General features: G+C 34.0%; 1 protein-coding gene across 7 annotated transcripts; it reads right to left on the bottom strand.

Annotated features, from left to right (window-relative positions):
* Positions 1 to 878: 878 nt before the first annotated feature.
* Positions 879 to 19,025, bottom strand: LOC141721568 (structural maintenance of chromosomes flexible hinge domain-containing protein GMI1-like). Of its 7 annotated transcripts, none has more exons than XM_074524524.1 (38): positions 17,129 to 18,674; positions 16,399 to 16,782; positions 16,267 to 16,296; positions 16,078 to 16,164; positions 15,959 to 16,011; positions 15,345 to 15,428; positions 14,641 to 14,713; positions 13,734 to 13,789; positions 13,527 to 13,632; positions 13,318 to 13,386; positions 12,706 to 12,792; positions 11,929 to 11,979; positions 11,194 to 11,329; positions 11,046 to 11,107; positions 10,227 to 10,355; positions 8,995 to 9,085; positions 8,858 to 8,892; positions 8,395 to 8,470; positions 8,114 to 8,296; positions 7,780 to 7,938; positions 7,487 to 7,508; positions 7,264 to 7,381; positions 7,026 to 7,142; positions 6,532 to 6,849; positions 6,272 to 6,390; positions 5,962 to 6,142; positions 5,766 to 5,874; positions 5,544 to 5,638; positions 5,226 to 5,321; positions 4,423 to 4,489; positions 3,663 to 3,754; positions 3,260 to 3,541; positions 2,983 to 3,186; positions 2,542 to 2,656; positions 2,085 to 2,286; positions 1,806 to 1,997; positions 1,294 to 1,614; positions 879 to 1,139 (listed from the first exon to the last, which is right to left on the bottom strand). In XM_074524524.1, exons 2-38 carry the CDS (start codon positions 16,777 to 16,779, stop codon positions 899 to 901), a joined length of 4,839 nt encoding a protein of 1,612 aa, XP_074380625.1. In that variant the 5' UTR covers positions 16,780 to 16,782; positions 17,129 to 18,674; the 3' UTR covers positions 879 to 898. The 7 variants fall into 7 exon arrangements, with proteins under 7 accessions (XP_074380625.1, XP_074380624.1, XP_074380627.1 ...); XM_074524523.1 differs by having other exon boundaries at positions 17,233 to 18,673; XM_074524526.1 differs by having other exon boundaries at positions 6,272 to 6,381; positions 17,233 to 18,664.
* Between the last annotated feature and the right edge of the window lie 1,542 nt (positions 19,026 to 20,567).

Below are 20,567 nucleotides of genomic sequence, written 5' to 3'. Positions count from 1 at the left end.
TTTGTTAATATATACCGAGAAAGTTTGTTACGTGAATAGCAAATAAAAAATAGTCGGAACAATTTCAATGCATAGCTATATTTAGTTTTATAGCTATAATATATGATTAAAATAAAAAAAATTCAATTTCAATATATAGCTAAAAATAAATGGATAAATGCATAAATCGATATTTAGTCTGATATGTAGGACCAAAAATAGTTATAGGTTTCTTAACACATCATCAAATAACTAATACTAACTAATAATGGAGTATAAAGAGATTATTTTTAAATTAAAGTGAATGATTGAATAAAATATTATTTAATTATGAAAATTCTTGGTTGTAAAAAAAGCGCAAAAGTTATTTTAGCAAAAAAACACTTTTTAATTCCAAATTATAACAATAGCTATAATAATCGCTCTTACAAACTCAAACTTCTTTTCATATATAATGTAGATAATAAAACCACAAGTACACAATGTAATCAGAACAATATGCTCAGACATGTATATCAAACAATATACTGAAGAGCATTGCCTGAACCTGAACAGGGTTTGAACTCTGTGCTAGGAACTGGATAAGCTCTTGCTTCTCGACAACAAAGACCGACTATAACCTGCCTTAAAACTACACATGCTCTGTTTGAAGGTCCTCCAATATCAATCATTTCCCCATTATGTGTTCTTTATCAAGTCCTCAAATCAACAAACTTAATGTATATGCAACTTTAAGTTCAGAAGACTACGAAGCTCCTCACTCTAATTTTCAACCCATCAATCAAGTACCTATCATTCTGTACAAAATACATGATTTCACCTGGGACAAGCATGATTTTATAACAATGTACTCCCAAAAATTGTAGTAATATTTTACTCTGACTGCAAAAAACAAACCACAAATGTGCTGTATAATCAGCTAGGGGGAGTTCCATGCACTATCATTGAACTGTTGCAGTAATGATGCCTTTGCATCCAAGAATTTCGCATACTTGTTTTTGCTCTTCTCAAACTTTTTCAGGGTCTCGTCATATAATTCATTTTCTTTGTCTAGCTGGTCATTTATTGTTCTCAACATGGACTTCTTTGCATCAATCATACGTTGATAGCGAGAATTTTGACTTTGAGGTGCAACAACTGGAAAGTGTATAGAGGGTTTCCTGAAGAAATGAAAAGCACTGCACGTCAGATACTATAGTCTTGTGACATAGATTTTTAATCAAACTTAGGGAGAAATGGGGGAAGAATTCAGAAAGGCCAGACTGAAAGCTCATAACAACATACATATAACTAATTGTAAAACAAATATCTTACCCACATCCTAGAGAAATAACTCCAGTTTTCCTTACGATACCTCCATCCAAAGAAACCGCACCATGGTGGATGCATTCTAGTGCTTTTCTCATTGTTTCCCTAGTTCTATAAACCTGTACCTCACCTAAAAGATGATAGAATAAGGTCTCCCGTAGACCTTTACCTCCAGAAGTCCTTGTGTATAACTGATTAGCATCCAAATATATCATATTGACAGCATATCCTGAAAATCCTGGTGGAGTCTTTCCATTTGGTAAAGTAGGATCAGACAACAAAAGCCTTCTCTGAGGATCTCCACTGTCACATTCGCCTTCGTATGGCCTGTTACACAATAGGTTGCACATCACTCTTCACAATAAAAGTCTGAACATTAAAATCACGTCTCTCTGTTTGAAGTGTAACAAGTTGCACATCTCTCTTACAAGTAAACTAATATCTACCGGGAATAACATATTCGACGAAGAAGTATCTAAATAAGCAACAGAAAGTATTTTCATCATTCTTTACAGTACCTTACATCTTCAAGACAGATAACAGAATAACGTCCATCTAAAGATGTGCCAAGTGCAGATGCCAATGCTTGAAGACCAGTGGAACAGTTCACATTTCCATGTACATCACACGTTTCAAGATTATGAGCAGCTTTATAGGATTTACACACAACTCCAAGCATTTGCTCCTCTCCAAGGAACTCTGTCAAAATCCTGTGTCAAGGAAAAAACAGAGAAAATTATGCACAGGCTTCTATCGTGTAAGTTTATTAAACTAAAAATTCATTGGTAGAAAGAGACCTGGCAAGCTCATTTGTTTCAACACTTCCAAGAAGCGCAACCACACCTAAAATATCTTTTGAGAAATCATGATATTTCTTGTCTTTCAGTACTTTGCAGACAACAGAAGCAGCTGTGTGAGCCCTTGATTCAATCTCTCCCAACATTCTCTCTTTTTTAGGTGAATTACTTGAATCCCCATTAGAATTAGCTTCCAGTGAAGCTGAGGAGAAATCAAACAACAGTCACTTAAATTTTAGTACCAGTTAATTTAACTACTTTTGTAGATATCATGTAAATTAACTAACTGAAAGAATACACAAAGCATTGATTAACAACAAAATCATAAGATGGATTTTTGTAAACTATTTTTATTGACAGTGTCTGCCACTCCCATCAGTGTTATATTATTGAATCATTTAAGTATCTTCACATTAAGAACATAACAGAGAGAGACTAAGAGTTGTTGCATTACAACCTTGCAATTCGGACAGGGCTTTCTCATATTCCAACCGTTGGGCATGGAATGTTTTAAGCTTTTGTTCATGCTCTCCAATGCGCCTTCCATCCTGCAAAAACTTGTCTTCAAGTTCCTGCATGGTGAGAGGCACATTTGACACACAAAAAAAGAGGCTTGATAAATAATAGAAGTCAGACTATAAGCTAAACTTTTTATTGTTATATATTTATTTATGAAATATTCATATACATGGGGCGTCTCAGCTAAAGCTTTTCAGTCATATGAGCAAGTTGGACTTATTGCCAATAAGATCAGAAATCTGGGACGAAATATAAAAGATCTCAACAGGAGATAGACATAGCATTTCTTCGATACATCACTATAAATCCTTTTTTTTTTCTTTCTAATTTATGATATAGACTCCGTGTACAACTTCATATTTTATACAAAGCAGTATACCTTCCGCTCATCATAAAGGCTCTTAACTAAGTTTCCTATGCTCTTAGCAGAGTCTGGGCTTGGTCCCAGCACCATTGCATTATCGTCATGCTCAACTTTTGGAATTCTAAAACCAGATAAATTATTTTGGAGTGAGATTTCTTCAGCTGTACACTGAGGCTGGCTACTCTCATACACAATTTCAGGGGCTGTCTCTACAAGCACCTACAAAAGAATCACAGCTATCAATATAGGGATCACTATCATGTTAGAAAATTTGCAAGATAGAATTTGTAACCGTTATGGTCATGTTGAGCTTTGGGAAGCGAGAATGTGCAGCACGAAAGGAGAAGCTTCCTTCTATTTCAGGGAGCTGAATAGTACGAACAGTGCAGCAACCATGACGAAAGCTGTATTTCACAGTATCATCCATATCTGTTGAATCAGACTTCAATACAAGAGAATGGGACATGTCACCCTTCTCGTTATCATCGATTGTTTCATCCACAACACCATCAGAGTTAACAATTTCAAACACAACATCTTCCAGTTGAGAACCAGCACAACATTTCTCAGGTATCTGAGTAAAAAAGATGAGGAAAATCAATTCAAATTAAAAAACTTCGGCAAATATCTGCTGCACAACTTCCACTGAATTGAAAAAATGTAATGGGAAAATAGAAGATAGACGTGTTACAAACCTTAGTTGCAACTCTAAGCATTCTTTTCTCAATTTGGGATTTCACTTTAAAAAGCAATTTGTTGCTTTTGCTTGAGAAAACAGAAAGGGATACTGCACAGAAAAAGGCATCATATTGAATGTGAACTGCAACTCTGCAGATATTATTTGTTTTAATAATAGTACTAACAAAGAAATCTCAAGAACATATACAGATGATCAGTAGTATATTATCCTCGTATATAGATTCATAGAGTAGGTTCAAAACCTCACACTGTATTCAAGTGTAGCTCCAAATATATCTGTTTTTTGTTTTTTGCAAATAATATTTGTGTTACTATATCACATGTGTGAATATAATTCACTTATTAGTTTACAGCGCAGCATTGGGTTTTGGGAAATCTGAAAAAAGTAATTTCAAACTAATTGAAGTAAGAAACAATTATTGATGAGAAAAAAGTAAATTCAAACTAATTGAAGTACAAAAATTTTAGAATTCTTTTAGAAATTTAGCAAAATAAGTAATGAGAAGGAATCAATAACTAACTGAAGAAGTTGAGAATGAGAATACATTTTTACAAAAAAAAAAAATTACAAGATGAGAACAAACTAATAGACAATAACGAAAAGAAAAAAAAATGATCCTAAAGCAGATTAGCGAACATTGAAGCTAAGCATAACTGATTAGCTAATAGAACAAGATGCACCAGGAATGGCAAGTAGCCAAGAAAATTCTAAATTATGAGAAACATGTCATGCCTTTGAAAAGAAATTAAGCATACCACTTTCCCCATAGCCTTTTGAAACTTTCAAGAGACCACTGAGATCAACACGTCCATGATCATCCACCTGTGAGGCAACAATAGTTCTTGTATAAAAAACTGATGAACAAAAAAAATATCGGAATTAGGACAGCCAAGTAGCATTCAGAGTAAAAAAATAAGCATAGAAATTAAAAACAGCAACGGAAAAGAAAGGCACAGGCTAGCTACTCGACAACTGGCTTTCTAAATTACATATATCAACCCAGCAATATATAAACTGATATATAGTTATATGATCCGGCATACAAGTGGTATGTATATACGTACATGGGTATTATACATATACACATACAATGATACAAATAAAATCTACAGACCGCAGAAAGTACACCAGTGAATAATTATCAAATTTGATTTTTAAATCTTACCTGACAAATCAAAACCCAACGAAATACCACCTTAAACACAATATAGCTTTCTTTCTATATAGGACAAACTTTGCCATTTTTTTCATCCTAGCCCCCCACTAGTTATTTGATACAGCATCAGCCTTTTTTCTAGAAAGAGGCAAAGCTTCCATCAACTACCCTTGATATTTCTTCCACTAAACCATTACTAATATGATTATTGTTTTATGTTGATACACAGCACCCAAGTGGCAGGCTGATATGTTAGTACTAATTGTGTTAAAAACCATGAAATTTCATAATTATGGAAGTACCTAATAAATTTGACAGATATATATACTGTTTGTACTTGCTGGTGCATGGGAAGGGAAACAAAATAGAAAGTATTAGTAGAAGTTCAGTAACAGGACCCACCTGTACTATGTTTGTTTTCTGTTGAAAATGAAATCCATCCACACCCAATGACAAATCTGAACCTTGTTTAACGTGATTACCATAGGCATCAAACACCTGTTAAAAACTCAGAATTAAATATGTATAAAGACAAATAAAAGAAAATGGCTTCCTTAATTAAAAAAACATTAAATCACGAGAAGAAAGAAATAAGGGATGAAATAATCCTGCTATATATACGGATTTTCAGAAAGCCAATACATACTGTATCTCTTTAATGAGTATCTAAATCAAAGTTTCTTAAGGCAACTGATTTCAAGGTCTTGAAATTTCTTTAACCTCTAGTTTGAGCTCTTGCACAACATTTCCAGGAAGTAGATGCTTCATAAAATCTTTTGGTTTAGCATTAAGATGGTCTATTGATCCTGGAAGAACTGAGGCAAATGATACAGTCAGAAGACAATAAAAGCTGACCAAATATTTCTAGTCACATAGTAACAGCATTAAAAGGTCTATTGATCAGAAAGGGAACCATTTTACTATTGGCTAACATAGGGATACCTTTGCATGGAACGCTCACGTCAAAGGGTTCATCTTTTGAACATATCGTTAACTGGGCTTCATAGCCAGGGCGAATTAGGTCCACTTCGCTACTTTTAACCAGTATGTTCTACAGATAAAGAGAGAGTCTTTAATGGAAAATGTATATGCTTAAAACTTCAAAAGAACTCAAATAAAGGCTGTGAATATATTATACCTCTGCCGTAATAACTGAACATTTGGATAAAAGATGCGATTTCAGTGTTTCAGATTGAAACAAAATAACACCCTGCTTTGTTGAAACTTTAGCTATCAATTTAGGGACATGCCGAAATGATGTACGGTTTTCATAGACATCGTAGCATGCAATAGAAATTGGGGGGAAATGCGAACCAACCCTGGGCAGAAATTTTGTTAAGTTCACACCAGATATTGTTAGTTATAACGAAAGAAGACATTTACTTATATTACAAATTTTTAGAGAAAATAATAAAACTCAGGAATATGATAGATGGTCACCATCTTACCTTACACTAAGCTTTGCATGTTGCATATCACTCACAAGCGCCCACCTCATAACCTGGGACTGTGCCTTAACCCTTACACTATTAACATAACTACTGCAGTCCGATTCTTTCTGAAGAATCTCAAAGCCATGACATAAAACAACAGATGTGGGAAATGTTGCATTCAGTATCTTATGACATAACATAAAGGAATGAATAGTGAAAGGAAAATGTGTATAATAACATAACATTAAGCAACTAGCATGTCACTAATTACTTACAATGTGAAAGGAAAATGTATATTCACCAGCTTTTTCAAATATCAATTTGGGGTTCACTGAGAATATATATAGACCACGAAACCCTTTACGAGATGAAGGTGAAGCACGAAAAGAATGAACATGGCTAGTTTTTTGTAGATCCTTATCTTCAGCATTTAATTTTATTTCTAGAACCATATCTAAGTCTGTCACTGCAATATGCTTCTGGTCTAATTTTTCAGAAACCGCCACACTACCATAAGAGGCAGGACGAACAACTGCTATAACTTCTTCGGGAGAAGCATGACCAGCAGTGACGACAGCATCAAAAGGCAATGACTGAAAGATAAACCAAATTTGTAACGACTGCAGTAGCGACCTTATAGAACCAGTATAAAAGCAAATTAAAAAGCAATTAAGGTAACTAAAAACTTTTTTTCAATGTGATTGCAGAGGGTGTAGCTATGATGAAATGTGCATTACAGTTTGTAATTTATAAAACTTGTAAGACTTACCCCTTCAACTTCCAGTTCTTCACAATGACTGGCACTAAGAATATCGATTGATGATGGAATTTTCTTCTGCCGCTTTTCAAGTTGCGAAATCCACTCGGCAGTTTCAACAGACAGACACTGGTGAGGATAAGTTCAATCAAAAAACTTACCCCAATCATATTAGAACAAGACTTATTACACTGAAAACAAAGCAAAATGTGACGGTTTTGTGTGACTAGTGTTGATATAAAGGTTGAACCTTTCCCGTATCAATAATACTAATAGGAAGTGACTTAGATTCACGGATATCTATTGCTGGATTTCCGTCTTCGTCCTCAAAAATAAGGCATCCCTTTTCATCTGAAATACCTAACTGCCTTCCAATTGTTTAAGTAATTATACAAAAAGCAAAACAGGTACAAAAGTCAGTAAAAAGAACATAGGCACATAAAAACAAAATTTCAGTTAAGTATCTCATGTACCTGCAGATAATTCGAGTTTCCCCTTTGAACAGAAAGAGAGGGAAGCAAAAAGACAAAAAGAGATGGGGTTAGATTCCTTAAGTTAACAAAGTTTAGGTCTAAACTATTATATAAAGTGTTACATAAGTACACGATGTCAGATATTGAACAATTAACTCTTTTGAACAAATACAGAGAGTTCTAGAAGAGGTTTTTATCCATTTATTGCTAGCTCTACCTTATTTAAACACTACAAAATTTCTGGTACAGCGTATTGGTGCGGAAAATGTGCATGTAATTTGAATTTTACTTACCACCTGCATCGCCTTGAAATCCTTCTAAAAGAATGTATTCTAGAACACAATAGATATTGTTTTTATAAACTCCTGAGCACGCTCCTTTCAAAACTTTAATTTTCTGTCCCGACCGCCAGGATTTTCCCTTCCTCCTGATGTGTCTATGAACCCTGATAACTGATCCATAAATTGCACCAAAAGTGAGCAACATGGAAAGAAGCATACTTAAAAAATAGAGAATGGAAAAGGGTATATACTCTTCTTCTACTCGTGCTAAATAATATCCACAAACAGAGAGCCAACATTGACAACATCAGAAGTACAATAATATGAACAGAATCCTACAACTTACCATCTGAAGAAATCACAAGCTGTTTCTTGTTCGAGGGATTAATGATGATAACAGGTTCATCCTCACCACAATCACTCTCTTCATCATAGAGATTATGCATCTGGAAAATCCAGTCTTGATATTGTTTCTCCACTTGCTGAAGTGATAGTTTCTTTCCATCTTTAAAAATTTCAACATTTACATCTGAAGATCAGTAAAAGAAAATGTGAGTGACAACAAAACTGACATTAAAAGGCTCCAGGCACAACAAATAATACAAATACATAGCGGAAATAAGACACCTCTATCTTTCTCTAAAGACTTCTGGCCAAAGTTCTTCAAAGCAGTGGTGTAACAATGGTGATGTGATAAATCGGTCTACAGAACAAACAATTCACCATTATCAGTCATCAATTACATATAAATTGGAGAATATAGAATATATTCATATATTAAATAATATTACATCAGTCAAGGATACACATCATCAAATAATCGAGGTATATAATCCAACTACATGATCTAGCAATATTTGTTTGCAAAATGAAGAGTCCGGGTAACTAAGCTTGTTTGTACTGTAAATGAAGCAAATAGATAAGAATGCAATACACATTACACAATATGCCAATATTATAAATTTGTTCATTCAGAAAGTGCAATATACTCTCAACGTCATGTAATTTCCCTGTAATCCTATAAAAATGGTCATATTCCTATGACAATGCATCTTGTCACGTTTGCAGGAAGGGAAATCGATCCACATACCTTCGATGGGGTTGGGTAAAAGCCACCATCAGTTTCTGCAAAAATAAGTCAATCACCTAATTTGCGAAAGCAATAATGACAATGAACAGGTAACAAGTTAGGACTGTCTATATATGAGCCAAAGCAATCTCTCATACCAATGAAGCATTTCACTCTTGAGCAACATGTCTTCAATATTTGGGCCCTGTCAACCTTTCGTTGCTTAAGATCCATAAAAGGAAGCCACGCCTGTTTTATAGTAAGAATACTGATCAATTTCTCTTAACAATTTAAAGCTATCCGAACAAGTATCCATAACTATACATCAATGCAACTTAATTTTACACACATTAAGGATTATGTCACTTCGGCTGTGCATAATTGGCTTAGGTGTTTATAATTTCATGTCAGAGGCCATTAAGATAATCTAGATCAAAGATAATCTAGATCAATTCTCAACCATACAGTAAGTAGTTGCATTCTTCAAGTAGTTGACATGTGCAATACAATTCCTACAAAGGGTCCTATGTATCTTTCTCATTTCTCATCAATACTTTCTTATTGTTTTGTTCATAAAGTTTTTAAAACAGAGGAGGCAGTGAGCTTAAAGGTACAAGTCCAAACAGAAAGGCTGCAAATAAAACAGATTACTTTTCTGAATTTCCCTCAACTATGATGGGAGGTTCTTGTCCTTGTGGGCTAAGGAAAGAGAGTATCAGGGTAAGCGTCTCTTGCAAAACCTTATTCACATATTAATAATATAGATGTATATTTACATTCTTTTTCAATCTCTAATTCTAATCTCTAAAAGAGCCGTCAGTTATTTTTTATCAAATCAGGTGAAATCAGGCTAGTTCTCAACCACAGTTTTCTGAATTATAATACTAATCAGTTAAACTATTAGTTTTATTGTTTTATCAGTAATACGAATCGGTCCTAACACTAAAATTTGAAGGTAAATATTATCTCTATATAGGATGCAAACATATACAATTATATAACTCATTTGAAATGGTGTAGAAAATCAAAAAAATTGTGGTGTTAGTAAAGGTAGATTTGAATGTATTATGATTTATAGCACTAGATGTTAGCAATGTCTCTTGGAAGTGTATAATGATTAATGATGGCTGTCAAGGAATTCCAGTGTTAAGCAGTTTTCGCTTGATCAGATCTCCATAAGTCACTTTGTTATCGCGAAAGATTAATAATGAAAAACATTATACTAAGTATTCATAGTGAAATAAGAAAGTACTGAATATATTGGTGGCAGCAGTAAATGTTGGTAAAACTCATAAATATTTATATAGCATATCAACATTTCAATAAGGCTAAAAATTTACTGACTGGACGGACTATAAACTAGTAAATGAAAGTTCAGAGTATAACACACCCAGCGAGCATCTGGAAGAAGACGTCCTAAGCATCGAATGGAAGCCCGACTAAAGCTTTCAAAGGTTTCGGCGACACCACATCCTTCAGCTTCTAGCTTCTCTAAAATCCTATCAATGTTTTCTTTACCCTATATTGACCATAAGTACAAGCATATTAAACTAAATCTGAATGTACATTGTAGTATTTCACATTTCTGCTGGAGCTTATATTAGCACGCATGCAAATAATTGCTTTTGAATATACATATGAGAGAGTATGAAGTCTAAACTCATGCTCACATAGTACAATAACACTGTGATTTGCACATGCATTACAATTACTATATGAATCCACATGAACAGGACACAAAGAGAGGTATTACTTCATCTGCCCATATTACCTCTCACCTCGCACATGTATTACAATTATGATATCCACTTGAACATGACACAAAACGAAAAAATTGCTTCATCTGCCCATATTCCCTCTCACTATCGTTTTTCAAAAGTGCCAAACCATATGCTTCTGTATACTAAACTTTTCTTATGCTACCCTTGAATAAGCTAGAATAATAAGTCTGTTAGATATTTTTACAAATGGATTTGGTTCGTAAATACTGTAACTGTGTATAAGAAGATACTCTCGTGGGAAAACACGTTAAGTTACAGTCTTCATATAAGCTGCATTATAATTACTTGGATTCTTATAATTACATTATGGAAAAACAACTTTTTAATGGAGAAAATGTGCTAAACACGTTAAACACATATATTCTTTAGAATTATATTGGAGTGATATTGTCTGCTAAAATTAAACTTAGACAGCTAAATATGTATACCTGAACAATAGGTAAGTATACAAACTTTAACCGTGCATTTGCTTCTTGAGATGCTCCTTTACCTAGTGAATATAATGAAGCCAAACTTGTCATGTGATCAACTACAACTGCAAGTATTGTGCATTGCAATATAGTGTATAGTGCTTACTTGGACTCTTTTGCAAATGAACTTCCTGATTGGAAGTAAAATGCAGTTGTAAAACAAAGTGTGGACCATGGCAGGAGTTTAAGTTGGTAATAGCTACTTCGCCACCTTCTACTTCTGCTAAATCAATTCCATTGACCTAAAAAGCACAATTCTTACATAATGAGAAATTTTGACATACAGGGATAGATAACGGTAGAAAAAATATTTCAATTCCCATTGCTCGCTAAAGCACATAATAAAAACTACGCATCGCACTAACTTCTGAAAGAGTTCGGCTAATAGAAGCAAGAAAGTTTTTTAAATATGGTATTTAAAAAATGCGCATCGCTTAGTGGTATTTTAATATGATCCAAGCAAATCTTGATTTTTTTCAAATCATAACGATATGCTTCATAAGATCCTTGAGTAGAAGAAATTAACATTTGTTCTTTATTTTAAAAAAGGATGACACTCGACATCGATTGCATGAGTCTAATCATAAGACACTTTTTTACTGAAAACAGGAACATATTAGGCAAGGACGAAGTCATCCAGTGAAATCAACTCAAATCTACAAAAAACCTCTTCAGCGAACATCACCCAAAAGAAGTGCCTTCAAAAATCTTCAAGGACAGAACCAAAAGCATTCAAATAGGATCAACTATCATTAGAATACATAATCCGGAATCTACGAAACAGCTCAAGGAAATCCAAGCAATTTCCAGAAATACGATACGGACAGAGTACAGATCAAACCTGAAACTCGATTGGTGTGATGGTTTTGCCTGTCTTGGTGTTGTCATCACACTGTCAATTTAATTAACAAAATTTAAGAATATCATTAATGTAAATTGTGCATAAAGAATAGTGACAATGAATAGTTTATTAATTCATCTATCTTACAACATCCCAGTTTCAAAATAGCAGGGGATAATAGGAAGCAGAAAGAAAAGAACAGAAAAAGGCGCTGAGAATTATAAGAAAAAGTTAGAATGCAAAAGTTGTAATTGTGGTAGTAACTGTATTATTATATAGTAACCCCTTAAAAGCTGATCGATATTTTATCATGTATACGATCATGTATCATCTCTCAATGCGGAATCAAAAGGAACTGCAGATGTAGAGTGATGTCTTCAAACTACAAGTCTCAACTATGGGGCTATATAAAGACAAGAATGAAAAAAATTATTATGGAAGATAGCATCAACTACATAATCAAACAGTTGTAGGAGTCATACAATTTGGAATACCAGAATTTTACAACTACAAAGTAAATCCGATGCTATAATTCTGACATCTTCTAATGAACGAGTCAATATAGTTACAATTTATTACGAGCATAAAAGGAACAAAGATTTCATCCTAGTTCCTTATTAAAATACACTACTAATCTTGATGTTTTCAGTTACACATTTCATAGAACTTGGGAAGAAATAAGAGATTATATAAAGTATAATATCTTATCACACATCATACTTAAATGAACACATCCGCACGAGCACAGATACAAAGCTATCACTAATTTAGGCAAACCTGTATATAAGGAAAATAGATGTCCTTTAATTTGCTTTGCAGGTGAGCTACATTTAAACTTCTCATTTTCATCTGAAACATTTCAACCTGCCAAATTGTTTGGCAGAAATAGACATAAGAAAGGTCAAAAGGTACATAATACATAAAGTTTTACAACCAGTATCTTTACCTTGAGATATAATAACATCACATTAAGATGCATCAACATGCATATAATCAGGTTAAACAATTATATACCGACATAAAAAAAGTTCCCCAACTCTATTTTTTCCTTCCAATATTTGCAATTGGAGCTCAAGAAGTGAATTTTTGCAACAAGGAAAAAATCAGTCATATCAAGATTGGGAAAATAATCATCTACTAAATTAATCCAAAGATTGGAATATGTTGTTTTCCTTACATTCTGATTTCAGACATGAGCTTAATTTCGAAATATTAAAATCAACATGTTTAGTGATCGTTAAGATAAGATTTTCCCCAATAGCACTATAATCTAAATCGCATAATATCATCAAATGAACTTTACAATGCATAAATATTAATAATGAAATCATATGCTAGCAGAGCTACTGGACTGTTACCAAGAAAAAAATATGTAATAAAGCTAGTTACCTTTGTGAAGCTTCCATCAGGTGCCAATTTCATTTCATTTTCTGAAGGGTCTCTTAGGCCGCCAGGCGCCTAAATTTGACATATTTTATGTATACAACTCAGAGATGGCAGTATAACAAAGATATGAGACTATAACTTTAAAGAGAAAAATGAGAAAGTGGCAATGGACGCTCGTAGCTTCAGATAAACTGTACCAAGAAGTTAATTACCTGCCAGGTCTTGTCTGAGCCGGAACTGCTTAGTAAAGCATCTCTTCGAAGATGTAGAGTATAAACTTTCTTGGAATTCTTTGTCTTGGAGGAAACGATAGTATGGCTACAGCAATGCAATACATGAAGATAAAGTAAAGGCAACACAAAGATCAGAATTACATGTGTCCAAGTAGAAAACCAGTACAGTGTTTTTCATGCCCATACCTTGCTAGATGCATAGATGAAATAGGTCCCCCATATCCAAACATACCAAAGAAAGGCTGCATTGAGCAATAAACCTCAAATAGGATTTAGTATGAAGCCATGCAACGGCAGAGGACAAATAGCTAACTATGCATTCCAAAGTAGTAATATCTAATTATATAAAACTGTGGTCAAATTGCTCCATGCTAAATGCAAAACTTGAAGCTTATTATATATGAAATTAGATATACCTCTTTTGTTTTTTGTAAGCAATGTTAAGATTTTCATTGGTGGTAAGATTCGTAATTCATTTAATTTCTCAAAGTAAAATTTCACTACTTGCCTAATAAAGGGTCATCCTAAACTGCTATAACGAGCAGAGTAGCCTACATAAACTATTATCAATCATATGTAACGGTCACCTTTTATCTATTATCCTACTGAATTCAAAACAACCCAAAGTTACACATGATTTACACCTTCTATACATACTACAATATGAATCACCTAAACTTGAATTACACATGGAAAAGAAAATGATCATTATTTATATTAATTCCAAAATTAGGAAAAACGGGAAAGGGTCATTATTTGCTGATACTAATCCTCCATAAATGGTCAAGTAATACAGCTATAATCTTTCAAGCCATCAACTCTACATCATAACTAGATTTTTAAAAGGTAACATCATTGTTATATAATTCTTATCAGCACATAATAGGAAACCAGGAATGATTCGACATAATTCTTCAGGATCATATGAGCTTTATAAGTTCCAAACCTAATTTTTCCACAAGGCAGACTATAAACTTACGTAAAGGCTATTTATGTTTAAATTAAATGCCTTTTTATGTGTCCCGGTGTATAAAAACTGTTGTTACATAAGGATTAAATAGAATAGATGGATGAATCCACATCTATGATTTACCTTCAGGTACGGAGGCTTGCCACCAATTGCTCGTCCTCTATATGATCTGTGAAGCGAGGAACCCATCTTCCCCCTAAAAAGTAACCAATTCATAAACTAAGTAAAAGCATAACATTGATAACCTTGATTCACGGATAATCCGAAATGATTTGACATCAACATAATAATTATGACATGTATATTATAATTTTCATATTTAGGCGATACAGTAGCTTCTTGCAATGAGGAACCCAAAGACTGACAATACTGAAGACATGATATCCTAGAATGACCGATAAAGTCCAAGATACATTTATATGGAACACAAGATGCATGCAATTAATATCCAGGAAAAGAATTTATGACCACTTCGTCAGTAACTGGTCAATAAGACAGAAAACTAATTTCTTAGAACTGGTAAATTCAGAAAGCAAAATCTTTAATTATTACATAAGATAGCATTCCCTTGGCCCATTTTGTCTATTCACATTCACTTTAAAGTTGTCCAAATCTAGGCAAGAGTACTACAATCTACTCCTAATTCTTTAATTATTCTTAAACATTGTAATTATGATTAATTTGTTCTAAAAGATTAATGTCAAAATACCAATTCTTCATGCTCTACAAAGCAAGCCATTCTCCATTGTCGAAACACTTGAAAAAAAAACTTTATAATCAGCATTCAGTTAACAGTTCATCGAAATTAAGAAACACACTATATTTACCACTTTACAATAGAGTTATCCTCGCTATCATCCATGCCAGGACCATTGTCAAATATGGAAATTTTGTCTTCGCTTAAATCCACACTGCAATGAAGTAATTATCAAGCATTGCATGTCATGCAAATTATTTGTTTAGATTTCAATCAAATTCATGAAGTATATTAAGGAACAAGTATGTGCATTGGAAGGATTAATTACTACTGGCAGCAAGATCCAAAAGTTCTACAACAAAAACAAATAACCAAATACAGCCTACTTTAGTGACATCACTTAAAAAAAGATTCCAAAATTCATTTCAGTTCTTCTAAATAAAATGCCACATCAATAATAAATATCGATGACTATGATAGGTACTAATAAAGTTGGGCAAAGTAAACATTTCTACGATTCAATAGCTGGCCAACACGGGTACATGAGACTTGTGCCTGGCCTCGAACACAGATTTCTAGTTATTTCAAAATCTATTATAAATTTATGCTGTTAAATGCCATAAAACTTTGAAATTATGCTTTTACATATATTGTCATACACTAGCATAGATTAACAAAACAATAATGCCTTGCTATTCTTATTATACGATCATTAAGTAAATACGAATTCAAGTTTTCTCTTACCTAATCAGTCTTCTCTTATTACTGTTAGACCATACAGCTTGAAGTGAATTGTCCTAATTAGAAAAATTAGTCAGCACGCAAACAAAAACACGGAACACAAAGCAAAGCATAGTACTCACAATCAAGTCAGCCAGCGCACTTTCAAACGCATATTCTTGGGGAAGCTCACTCAACAACTCAACATCCGGGGTCAAATCCCACATGTTCTACACACAGACACAGTGTAAAAACCCCCAAAAATTAACTTTCTGAAAACAAACAATCATACATATACATAATCACCTCACACCTAAATCAAAATTTTTTACCTCATAAACTTCATCTCCATTGGATCCATCCTATTTCAACCAAAAAAAAATCAAGATGAGTAAAACAAGAAACCCCATAAACTAATATTCTAAAAATATACTAAATCAATCAAATGCATTACAAAAACTCACATTAAGCCTCAAGGTGTACACCTTATCAGTTTCATAAATCTCGAAACAAATCACATCTTTTATATGATTCTCGAACCGATCAATAAGACACAAATCAGGACTATCCCAATCAATTTCCCTCCTCCTAATCCTACTCCCCACTCTTTCATACTCCTCTTTAACCAAATCAGCAAACACCACAACAGGCATTTGGTTATTCGGAGGATCAACAACTCGCATCGTAACACAATCACTATTAGGCAAAAGAACACGAAACTTGTAAACTTTCTCAACAAGTATCAAATCTAAACACTTCATCTTTTTCACTTTATGAGGCCTGGTGGAATCATTATCATCAGAACTAGCCCTCTTGCTTGCACTGCTTTTATTACCTGAAGCCATTACCTAATTTCAAAACACAACAAACATCAATCAAATACTTTCACAATATATCATAGATTATCAAGAAACAATGTGTTCTTGTTCTTTTTCTTACAGGGGGTTTAAAGAAAAAGCACTACCTAATTTTCAAAAACAAAACAAACATCAAACACCTCTGTAATATATTACAGATGATCAAAAAATAATAAGTTCTTGTTTCTTTTATCTTACAAGGGGTTTAAAGAAAGAGCACTACCTAATTTCCAAAACAAAACACACATCAAACACTTATGTAATATATTAAAAAAGAATCAAGAAACAATGTGTTCTTGTTCTTTTTCTTACAAGGGGTTTAAAGAAAGGGCATTACCTAATTTTCAAAACATCAAACACTTGTGTAATATATTAAAGATGATCAAGAAACAATAAGTTCTTGTTTTTTATCTTACAAAGGGTTTAAGAAAAGAGCATTACCTAATTTTCAAAAACAAAACAAGCATCAACACTTGTGTAATAGTATTAAAGATTATTAAGATTCAAGAACTAATGTGTTCTTGTTCTTTTTCTTACAAGGGGATTTAAGGAAAGATTTTAAAGTGTGGAAAATGAAGGGTGTTTGATTTTGAGTTTTGTTGTGTAAGAAGCGTATGCGGGGGGTTTGGTCTGAAGAACAGAGCTTATTATGTTTTGTACTAGTAGTCTAGTACTATAAACTGCATGGCAGACGGTTCAGTTTCCGAGACAGACGGTTTGTTTCTGTTTTAGTGTTTGAAACATCCTTTTAACGTGCACGAGTGTCGGGTGATGCTTAAAGTAACGGAGTTATTCCAGAAATGGATGTATTAACATCTTGGCTATCTCCTTTATTGTTATTTTATCTGATTATCTGATAATTGTTAAATGAGTATTTTATTAAATATATGATCTCATTGTGCCTTTACTCTAACACCTTAAGGATTTAGATAAATTGGTTACTCAACATGGTATCAGATGTTGCTTTAATTAGAGAAATTAAAGATTTTGCTTAGTGCTTGCATAAGATACATTCTGATTCCATTTGTTTCTCATAAACAGCTGTGTGTGTATTTGTGAGGTTCTTGCTGGGTGTTAAAACCCTAGATCTGGTAGTGTGAATTTTTGTTTTCTTGAGTGTGATTCATGGCGTCTGGGGAAGCAAATTCACCTTTGCAGATATGCAGAACCCTCTGTTTCTGCATCCGTCTGATGGCCCTACCTCCATTGCTGTTCCGAAGCTACAAGGTGCCTCTGACTACAGAGCATGGTGTAGATCTATGGAGATTCAGCTTGCGTCTAAGAGGAAAATGCGATTCGTGGATGGCTCAGTGAAGAAAAGCACAACTGATGAAACAGATGCAACCCAATGGGAGACTTGCAACAACATGATATCAGAGTTTAGGCTGACGGGAGGACTAAGGTTCGATTCTCAGCCACCCCCAACATTCTCACAATTTATTGTAGACACTAAAGGCAATTAATGCCCCAAAGATGAGCGCCAGTATTCCACTCTTCGACCCACAAATGGGCTTTCCAGTGAGGGGGAGTGTTAAATATATGATCCTATTGGGGACTTCCTCTAACACCTTAAGGTTTTAGATGAACTGGTTACTCAACATATTTGTTAGAAATATGTTGTGTACTTGATGATAAATCAAACAAAACACCTTGGTAGATTTAACTTAGTGAATTTTGTAGCACCCGACGGATAATCAATTATAGTCCCGACGGATGATTCAATATAGTCCCGACGGATGACTAATTGATATTCATCGGGTGAGTAGCTTATGTAACAATAAGTAATGTAGCACATTTCTGCAAACAATTTTGTATAGATTCTGTAGTAGCTTATGAATCATGTAGACTGCTAGTAGATGTGCAGAATAGGTTGATTAAATGTAAATATAAGATGTCTTGTAATTCTTCACAAATAAAATGGAGTCAAATGATAAATGGCTACCCGACGGATGATTAACAAAGCTACCCGACGGATGATCAACAAGGCTACCCGACGAATAATAAGCATGTACCCGACGGATGATCAATTCAAATATCTGTTGACAGTGACAACACAGTCACATGCGTCGAGTGTTTAAAAAAGGAATGTGGCAGCCTATTTAGCTGGATTTTTGAGAACAAAGAAGCATTACCATTTCCATGCTATTATGAAGATATTCAAATATGCTGGAATAGAGTAGTGAAGCAGCATGGTATTAGACTTGATAGGTTTTATTTTATTATCTTGTCTTATTACTATGTAATCTTGGTGATATATAAACCAAGAGTAGCAAGTAGAAGAACAATATGACTAAGCAAATACATTCTCAGAGAAACATTTGTAAGCTGAATCCTCTAGCATTTCTCTGCAAGTTTAGTTGTTCATATTTGTAAGCAGCTGTGAGTTATTCAAGTTTCACAGGGTTCTCTTGATATATATATATATGGTGGATACATTCAAATCCACCAAAAAGTTTTAAAGACTTGTATTTTTATTACTTGTGTTTTGATTTATCTAACTCTCCATTCCGCACTTTGCAAATCAAACACTTATATATTATTGAGTTAGAACCATTTTTCTTAAATCTCAAAAAGAATCCAGAATTACATTCACCCCCCTCCCTTCTGTAATTCTTGTTGTATTGTTAAGGAATAACAATTGGTATCAGAGCAAACTCTTGAAGTACAAAGAGTTTAAAGATCACAACAAAACAGCAAGATGAACATGAAGGATGTTGGAGTCAAAATTCCGTTTCTGGATAAAGATAATTATCATCACTGGAAGGTGAAGATGCACCTACATATTCTCTCTCAAGATGAGGCCTATGTTGATTGCATAGAGAGAGGTCCTCACATTCCAATGAGATCTGTTACTGGCAATGAGCCCTCAGTTCCCAAGCCTAGGCATGAACGGTCAGATCCTGATATTGAGTAAGTCAGGAAAGACAAGAAGGCCATGAATATATTATTCAAAGGAGTTGATGGTGATATGTTTGATAACATCATTAACTGCAAAACAGCCAAGGAGGTTTGGGATACAATTCAGATTATCTGTGATGGTACTGAGCAAGTAAGGGAAAATAAGATGCAGCTGCTAATTCATTAATATGAGCATTTTCATTGTGAAGATAGTGAGTCTCTCACTGACATCTTTAGTAGGTTTCAAAAACTACTGAATGCTTTGAAGTTGCATGGAAGAGTCTATCAGACAAAAGACTCCAATCTCAAGTTCCTTAGATCTCTTCCAAAGGAATGGAAACCAATGACAATCTCATTGAGAAACTCTCGAGATTACAAGGAGTTTACTTTGGGGAGACTGTATGGCATCCTGAAAACTTATGAGCTTGAAATATAGCAAGATGAGAGGATGGAGAAAGGAAGGAAGAAAGGAGGGTCCATAGCACTGGTTGTTGAGTTGGAGAAAGAGAAAGAGGTGAAGGTAGAAGCTGTTGAGTCTACTACAAAGGTCTGTGAAAACAAGGGCAAGGGGCTGGTAGCTGAAAATGAAGATTCTTTGAGCCAAGATGATATGGATGATATTGATGAACATCTTGCATTTCTTTCCAGAAGATTTGCCAAACTCAAGTTCAAAAAGAACTTTGGAGCAGCTAAGCCAAGTAGAAACATGGTGGATAAATCAAAATTCAAGTGTTTCAAATGTGGCTTAGCAGGGCATTTTGCCAGTGAGTGTAGAAAGTCAGATTCCAGCAAAAAGAAGTTTAAGCCTGTGGATTATAAATAAAAATATTTTGAATTGCTCAAACAAAAGGAAAGAGCTTTCATTACACAAGAGAATG

The sequence above is a fragment of the Apium graveolens genome, chromosome 4 (assembly GCF_009905375.1).
Source record: "Apium graveolens cultivar Ventura chromosome 4, ASM990537v1, whole genome shotgun sequence".
Taxonomy (NCBI): domain Eukaryota; kingdom Viridiplantae; phylum Streptophyta; class Magnoliopsida; order Apiales; family Apiaceae; genus Apium; species Apium graveolens.
Note: the sequence above shows the minus strand (reverse complement) of the source record. Positions and strands in the feature narration are given on the sequence as shown.